Source organism: Stegastes partitus, unplaced genomic scaffold (genome assembly GCF_000690725.1).
Source record: "Stegastes partitus isolate 25-593 unplaced genomic scaffold, Stegastes_partitus-1.0.2 Scaffold103, whole genome shotgun sequence".
In the NCBI taxonomy this organism is placed as follows: domain Eukaryota; kingdom Metazoa; phylum Chordata; class Actinopteri; family Pomacentridae; genus Stegastes; species Stegastes partitus.
In genome coordinates this window covers 187,867-197,235 of record NW_007577834.1, presented here as the reverse complement: position 1 = coordinate 197,235, position 9,369 = coordinate 187,867, and the positions used below count along the sequence as shown (strand labels likewise).

The following is a 9,369-nucleotide window of genomic DNA, read 5'->3' as shown; positions in this document are numbered from 1 at the left end:
TGAGACCTCCATAGAGGCTTCAGACGGTTAGAAAGTTTGGAAATGAGGGAGAAAAAAAACAGGTCAAAGAGCCGTGAAACCGACTGGACTCACCGCAAACAGCAGCAACACGAACATCGGCGAAGAAACCCGCATCATGGCTGACGGAAAGTCCGGACGAAGCGCATACTAGAGTCTGCAGACCGAAGTGAACCGACACAGTCCCGGTGTTGGAGAGTGATGAGAGCCGCTGAGCTCGCTGAGGTGGAGGTGAACAGGAGGAGGAGACGGAGGAGGAGGAGGAGGAGGAGGAGGAGACAGGTGTTCGAGACCGGGCCGCTCCCCTACATTGGACTTTTCGTAGGCGTGCTTGTCTCCGACTAAGCCAGCTCCGCAAAACATAAAACCGTCATGAGATTTATGAGTATAAGGACGGTTATTAACTTTATTTGTCTATCACGTTTTCTTCTTGGGAATCTGTTCACGAGCTTATGTAACGACATCACGTGACTCTTCTTCCCCACAAAATAGACCAGTCACGTGCCGTCTACGGAGGTCAACAGGAACAGGTGGTTAACGTGTACAGCTGTGAGGAATATAAAAATTTGTTTACGAGAAATTAAAAAATAAAATGCTGCTCCAGAAAGTGATGCACGAGAGGAATGCTGGTAGAAAACTAAGGTAGTATATTAATTTGTCCGCTCAATGCACTCTCTATATATTTATTTAATATACTGAGAGTGAATACGTGGCGTTCAGGTGCCACCGAGTAGAAAACTGTTTAGTCTGTAACTGGAAAAACAGTGCAGCTCAAAGAGACATACAATTGACTTATTCCTATCCTTCTGCTACACATTAGAGCTCTTAAACGTTATACTTCCTCACACTGTCCTATAATATAGGGTATGTGAAAATCAAAGTGAAATGAATGTTCCTGATTGGATACAGAATGCTGGGTTGTACTGGTTCAGGGGTGTCCAATCCTGGTCCTCAAGGGCCACAGTCCTGCATGTTTTAGATGTTTCCCTCTTCCAACACACCGGATTCAAATGATCAGGATCGTTATCAGGCTTCTGCAGAGCCTGATGATGAGCTGATCATTTGAATCCGGATTCAAATGATCAGGATCGTTATCAGGCTTACTTACACCCTCACTGTGGTGAAGACACTTACACTCTGGCCCAAAAATGCTGGAACATTTTTAGTACTTCAAACTTGTCATCACCGTGCTCTACAAGTTGTGAAACAGTTTCCTGCACGTCTAATAACAGGGGTGGCAGCATGTGGAGTCCACGGAATACCAGGTTTTGTGAAGAAAGCATTTTGTGACAGGTATAGTGTTGCCTTGAGTAAGGCTTCACAGTCAATCCTTAGACATAACTTAATTTTACCGACCTAGATGTCTGCATATAGTGATTTAATATTCAATTTCAATTCAATCCAATTAAATTTTAGTTATATAGGGCAGTTTACAACATATGCTGTCTCACAGCGCTTAACATAGTAAGGTGAAGACCTTACAAGTTTAAACAGAGAACCTAACAATCCAAAGATGCCTTTGGACTTCCTCTGACCGAACGGTAGGCAGCAGTGGGAAGGAACCAAACCCCTCCACAAAGGGAGGAGGAAAAAAAAAAAAACTCCAACAGAACCAGGCTCAGAAAAGGCAGCCGTCTGCGGTGGGGGTGAGAATGGAGGGGGTGGTATGACTTCACTGTTACGGGTTACTCTGACACATGCCAGCATAATAATGTCATGTTTGCAATAGGCCTTACACTTAACAACCAGTTCCATTGTAACATTAGTTTGAGCTGTTGACAGAAGACAGTTTGACAGTCTGCACTTGCGATTTTGTTTTCACTGAGATGATGTTGGTTCCTCAACCTAGACAAATCCATCCATCCATTATCTATACACCACTTAATCCTCATTAGGGTCGCGGGGGGGCTGGAGCCTCCTAGACAAATCATTCTTCTAATCTGTGTATTATTAGCTGTAGTACCAGTATTGTAGGAGCCTAAATCTATTTCTTTTGTTTTTGGATTTGGTTCTTATTTTGCCATGATTATTTCTATTTGGTTTTGATTTGTTGTTCTACTTCATCATACCTAAAAACACCTATACTTCATTGTGGTAAATGTTTTTTGGTATAGATTATGGTTAGCATTTTTATTTTACTAAATTTATCTGTTATTTGTTTGAATATTGTTAATCATAATTTTGGGAGATTGCATTCTGTGTTAGTGTGGTGTTTTGGTTTATTGATTTATTTTTTGCAATATTTTGGCTCGCTATATTTGGGTCACTTAAATTTGCGAAGGTTTTTGGGAAAAGGCTGATGGCATGGAGCCAAACAATTTTTTGACCACACGTTGTTGTTCCTCATTTTTTCCACTGTATGTTTCCTTTTGTAAAGTTTGTCTGTGCACTAAAGTTTTTTAACCGCAACTTGGTCTCAGTGGATTTTATCATTGGAGTAGACCAAGCAAGGTGCATACAATGTGGATATTGGAAATGCTCCGGGGGGGCGGGGCAGTGAGTCAAGCCGGGCTTCATGAGCTTTGCATCCTACAAGCAATGTGAAAGAGACATGACAAAAAAATCAGGTACAAGCATAAAAATAATATACATTTTTTCATTTTCTGCCTCACCAACTGAATTTATATAGGCTCCCATGGCAGATATAGTTTGTGCTACTGCAACTGCATGGCTTTGTTCAGTAAAATTATGAAGGCACGGCTCAACAGGTTTGTAAAAATAAGGCATTTAGTCATTAGGTGGCAAACTGGTAAAAGGGAGACGCTTCTTCCAGCTGATTTAAATCTGAAGCTCTGAACAAAGCCTAGTCTGTTACCCTGGTGATCTAGCCAGGTTAACTACGAGCCACCTTCCTGAAACTGAAAACTCTGGCTGTAGGCTCAACATTATCCATTAATCTTGCTTCGTAGAATAACCCTCAGGGTTAGCGCTGTCACCAGCTTTACAGATTCTTGGCAGTATTCCACCCATAGACATAGCTGATTGAAAAAATAAATCCACAAGAGAACTTTCTTGTGATGATTTATCTAGAGGAAAAGGTTTTTTGCTTTGCATATGCACTATGAGGACACTGCAAGTTATTCAACGTGTCAATGAGTAGAAACATACACCTGCAAGGGGCATTTTTGTGGTTCAAAACTGTTTTGCTTAACAGAAGTAAGCAGCCGCACATTTCTTTGATTGTCTACTGTGACTACATGTTGCTACTTGTCAGATTACAGTCTGGGGGCACGTTGATGTGGGATAGATGTAAATTCCTATACAGTTGGTAATGTAGTAAATTTGCATAAAAGGACCTGAACCGTCTGGTAACTGAATGTGTGTTTGTTCAAGTGGGAGACAGAGGGGAGGGAACAGAAGGTGGAATGTGGAATAATGAGGCTAACCTCTGCACGCAATGTTTTTGAAACCTATTTATACTAAGCTGGCATAGTGCTGTCACTTTGAACCTAATTGACCTGAGCCCATGATGTTATCTATTACCCTTATTTGAGCCACCCGTTTTCCAAAGTATGTATGCACAGGAGACACTGAAGGTGAGGATTTATCCAGCTATTCACTACACCTGCTTTATCCTGTGGGAGGTCATGGAAGGGCCAGAGCCTATCCCTGCTAACTGGTCCATGTCTAGATGAGTCCTATTTCCGTAAAAGTTGCAACAGAAATCTTCCAAGGTCTGACCTACTAACTTTTACATGTCACTTTCAACATGATACAAGTCTGAACTGCAGGCAGTTACATAGAAGTACTTCATGTTTTGTGACACTGTTTGGGGAAGGCCTTTAAATTTAAGCACTAAAATTGGCCCATAAACATCGTTAGTGTAAAAGACAAGGCTTCCGTGCCTTCAGGTACCATATACACACACAGACCTCTCGTTAACCACAAAACACCTTTAACTATGTTGAGTTGTGACTCATTTACTGGGCTCCATAATTCCACATCTATTGAATGAATGTAATCTTGGTTTCTGATAAAATATCAACAGGAGTTAAAGTTTTGTTTGTTGCTTTCAGCCAAACTCTTGACTTGTATTGGATATAGATGGAATTGGCAAATATCCTACACAGTCATTGACTTTATTCTATGAATTTCAGCAGCATCTGTCACAATAATATTGCAAAACCATAAAAACAGCCTGTCTTGCATTAGCACAATTGCAACGACAACTCAAAATTTACAGTCAGTTGAGAGATCTGCATGAGTTGTAACTGACAAATTGAGCAAATGTTTTAGCCAACAATAACAATGCATGCGTTTACAGATAGGTGGAATCATTTACAGATTTTTCTGCATCTTTACAAATCTCAGTGCGGTTATAAATCTGAATACAGACTTGGAGATAACTTTTTATACATTTAAAAATCAAATTAAATTTAAGGAGGTGACCTGCAGCTAGAAGATCCCTGGTTCGTGTCCCGGTTAGGACACTCGGGATGTTTCTGCGTGGAGTTTGTATGTTCTCCCTGTGCAGTGTGGGTTCTCTCCAGGTTTTCCAGCTTCCTCCCACAGACCAAAAACATGTTGAGGTTAATGGGTGATTCTAAATTGTCCGTAGGTGTGAATGTGAGTGTGCTTGGTTGTCTGTCTCTAAGTGTAGCCCTGTGATGACTGGCGACTTGGATGTCCCCTGCATTCGCCCTAAGTCAGCGGGGATAGACTTCAGCCCCTCCGTAACCCTAGTGAGAATTAAGTGGTGTATAGATGATGGACGGATGGACGGATGGATGGATATAAACTGCAGCTACAACTTAAATTTAGCCACTCTCTTTTCAAAATAGTCTTCTTAGCCAGTTTCCAGAACTTCTGCAACATTTGAAATGCTCTCTAGAATTATGTTCTAACCACTTAAAGCTGCACATTTTTGATTTTCACCATGGACTTCTAACTTGCACAGAGAGCAAACATCAAATTCTGTATTGCACTAACCCAACCTTCATGTCAAGGATCATCACTGGTGACAAGAGGTAGGTTCACTGCTATGACCCAACGACCAAACTGACATCTTCAATGCAAGACACAGCAGTTTTTAAGACGGAAGAAGGCACATCAGGTCAGCATCGCAACTGAGACCGAGTTTTTCATTTTGCTTGCCATTGTGCTGTTTGTCCCCCAGAGTCAGACTGTCAATGCAGAGATCTGTCCAGGGGAGAACAGTCAGTGCAAGCAAACAAACAAAAATGTACTGTGGTACATGGCATTGTGCCAGTAGATCCAGTGTGTCTTCAGAGCCGGCCCGAGGCATAGGCCAACTAAACGCCTGCTTAGGGAGGCCATATTTCATACAGTGATGTTATAAATGACTTGGCCTCTAGAAAAGCTAGGAAACACAGGTTCTAAGAAAATGGAGTTTTGAGGAAAAATATAGAGTAATATTTTTTTAAAAAGTCAAATGTTTGGATTACAAAAGCTCATCTACTGTACCAAATTTTTTTTTTCGGCTTTAATTATTCAACTTTGTACTTGATTTCTAAACCATGATTGTTACCTTGTTTAAGCCACATCTGTTCATTTACATAATTGTTTAAGTATTTATTTGTATTTATTATTTCTGTTTTTATTGTATTTAATACTGTCTGTAAATTTTCATTTTAATGAGGTATTGTTTATTTAAGTTAAGTGATTTTAGTTATAGTTATAGTTTTTGTTGTGCTTTCGTGTTACAGTTTATTTAAATCCAAAAATAAAGCAGTTGATATTTTACAGTAAATACATTTTATTTTGGTTTATTTTGTTACTTTTAGTGGGCCTATGACATTCAATATGTCATTTAATAAGTCACTTTAAATATGAAGTGTAAATCAATCCCAGGCCACACTTGTAGGTGAACTTACTACCATTTCAGATTATAAATCGTAGACGGGGGTAAACATACCTGGTATATAAAAGGATGCTTTAAACAGCACTGCTGTGACTGTGCAGCTTTTTGAGGTTTTAAATATTGCTTCTCTGTGCGGCCAGCAGGGAGAGTTGCTGACTTTTGCCAAATACTATTAGTACGATTTTTCTGCTAGTTTGCAAATCTGCTTCAGTGATCTCTATCATTGTGGATTACAATCTAACAACATGGGCTGCAGGGTGGCGCAGTTGGTTAGCACTGTTGCCTCGCAGCAAGAAGGGCACCGGAATCTTTCTGCGCCTAGTTTGCATGTTCTCCCCATGCAGCGTGGGTTCTCTCCGGGTTCTCCGGCTTCCTCCCACAAGTCCAAAAACATGTTGAGGTTAATTGGTGGTCTCGCTACCTCTGTGAGCTCTCCCAGCACAGACACACGAATTGCCATTGGTCCACAGTCTTTTATTTGCCGTAAGGTGCAAAACCAAACACAAGCCACAGAAACAACATAAAGCGGCCGTGTCTCTGCAGCGGCCCGGCTCCTCCAGCACGCGCTCTCCAGTCAGCGTCTTTTATCTCCCCAAACGCCGGCAGAGTTCCTCTTTCTTGTCTTTCTTCCCTCTTCTGCGGGCCAGCAGCCTACTATGTGCACAAGCACAGCCACAATTAGGCAGAGCACCAGCACCTGGACCCATCAACTCACCTGACACTAATCTCATGAGCTCTACCCCACACTTCTCTCCCCTGCTGTTCACCACCAATTACATCCATCTACACAAATGGTGGTTCTAAATTGTCCGTAGGTGTGAATGTGAGTGTGCTTGGTTGTCTGTCTCTAAGTGTAGCCCTGTAATAGACTGGTGACCTGTCCAGGGTGTCCCCTGCCTTCGCCCTATATTCGGCTGGGATAGGTTCCAGCCCCCCTGCGACCCTAATGAGGATTAAGCGGTGTATAGATGATGGATGGAATCTAACAACAAGAAGTCTCACATCGAGTTTTACGAGTGTATTCGTTATAACAAATTAGAAAATGAAGTAAGTTTGTAGTAGGTGTGTGAATGATTATTGATCAGTGTTAGCGACATTAATGTAGAGCCCCAAAGATCATGTTTTGCTTAGGGCCTCTTGGAGGCTTGGGCTGGCCCTGTGTGTCGTTGATTTTGCGGCTATGGCTCAGGTGGTAGAGTCAGCCAATGAATGTAAGGTTGGCGGTTCGATTCAGCCCTGTAACCTGTGTCATGGTCGTTGTGTCCTTGGACAAGACAGTTCACCCACCTTGCCTGGTGTGAATGAGGTGAGTGGTGGTGGTCGGAGGGGCCGTAGGCACAGAATGGCAGCCACGCCTCTGTCAGTCTGCCCCAGGACGGCTGTGGCTACAATCATAGCTACCACCACCGGAATGAATGTGTGTGAGTGAATAATTGACAGTGTAAAGCGCCTAGAGTGCCTAGAAAAGTGCTATATAGAGCTGATCATCCATCCATCCATTATCTATGCACCACTTAATCCTCACTAGGGTCGCGGGGGGGCTGGAGTCTATCCCAGCCGACATAGGGCAAAGGCAGGGGACACCTTGGACTGGTCGCCAGTCTATCACAGGGCTACACTTAGAGACAGACAACCAATCACACTCACATTCACTGCGCCACCTTGCAGCCCAAGATCTGATCTATTATTATTATTATTATTATTATTGTTTTACCTAAATTGCTTACAGAACGGGTTTTTCAGGGAGTGTTCAAAGCATGGCAGGAGTGCTGAGCTCGGGGGATTGCTGCACAAAAAGACTACTTCAAAAGAGATGAGGGTCAAATTTCAACGTGATGTGCCTTTGCCTTTTTATGGCGCAGTTTCTGAACTTTTTGATCAGACCTCTCAAACACAGATTTTGAATACACATTTGCAGTCTCCTATACGCATTCACAAATTTTAGTACACATAAAACATAAACCGTGACAATCCAGATTTGTGACCAGGAAGCAGAGTTAATACACGTCTCTGCAGCTTCCCTACGGCCATTATCCTTACAAAACCCACAGAGTTCTCTCAGAGATGATTAAATATGAGCTCTTTCATGTCATGGGGGTTGTTGGAAAAGGACGGAAATGCAAACACCACAAACTGGTTGTAGATAACAAAAGTTTTAATCTAAAAATCTGGTACAAAAGGTATCTAAAGTCCAGATGGCAAACATAAACCAAAAACTATAAAAGGCAACAAAGGCATAGGAACAAACTTAAGAAAGAAATCAGGTAGCAAAACAGGGTTTGAGAATAGAGAATGTCACAATAAACCAGGAAACATACTGCAAATCAAAGTACCATATTAATCTAGATGTCTGGTAGGTGATGGTCTGATCATTTATTTATTGTATTTCACTGAAGCGTTGTTGCAGCAGAAATAAATCAACCCCCCTATCCGGATGCACTCTCTTACTCCTAACAGGTGCTTCAAGGTGAATGACAAGTTGATTTATAGCACTCAAGCTTATAAATTGACCTGAGACTTGAACTTAATCATGACTCATTACAAAGCCTCACCTTCAATGCCACACACCCAACCTGGGAAACACAAAAAAAAACTGCTTGTTTTTTTGTCGCATGCTTAAAGAATGCAAACAATTTTAAGTAGTAGTCATGACTGATAAATAATTATAGTGGGAGACATACACATTCACACAGATGATGAGAATGACAGCCTCAACATTGTGGTGACTTTATTTATAGACTCAGTTGGCTTTCCTTAACATGTAGTAAACTAACTAACTTTTAATCACAGGCTTAACCTTGAGCTGACATAGACATAGCAATTATTAAACATCTAATGTTATACCCTTGAAAAAAAAGTTATGACTACACAGCATTTACCATAAAATTTAATCACAGTTCCTTTACACAATTATTATCTGATAATGCCGTAGCACAATTTAAGGAAACAGTTTTTCTTAAAATCATTTACTTCAATGCCAACACAGTAGAGACCAGCTACCTTAACGTTACCTCCACACAGAGTAATTATCTTGCTGACAGTGTTGCAGCCTCACCAAAAACAACATTCAACACTGTCACCCCTCTGAAAAAGAAGGAAATAAAGCACAGAAGAATAGCTACTTGGTGTAATTCACAAATGTGCATTTGAAAGGATACATTATAAAAGCTGGAGAGGCAATAGTGTTCCAATAATTTTGAAGAATTTCTCTTAGCCTGGAAAGATGTACTGATGACATAGGCCTATGTAGTCTAGAATTGTGTGTTATGTATCTCTAATGGAGGAAAATAAGAACAACACCAGGTTTCTTTTCAGCACTGTCACCAGGCTGACAAAGGGCCACAGCTCTCACTTGTGTCGCTTTAGCTCCCAATAGCGATGACTTCACAAGTATGGTTGTGAGTATTATAGGAAAAATCCCACACATTATTCCCACAACTGTCACAGATGTGTCATTAGGATCAGCAGCTTTGTAGTCATCCATGAAACCTGATTTACAGTACATTTGGACTGCCTCACTCCTTTAGATC

The 9,369-nt window shown here is 41.3% G+C and overlaps 1 protein-coding gene across 1 annotated transcript in view; it reads right to left on the bottom strand.

Moving 5' to 3' along the window:
- The window catches only part of LOC103354309 (desmoglein-2-like), a 20,164-nt gene extending 20,026 nt beyond the window's left edge, over window positions 1-138 (bottom strand). Inside the window, exon 1 of the mRNA XM_008277634.1 lies at window positions 94-138. Within this exon, the coding sequence (XP_008275856.1) occupies window positions 94-138 (45 nt within the window). The remainder of the gene's footprint in view (window positions 1-93) is intronic.
- Window positions 139-9,369: the final 9,231 nt, after the last annotated feature.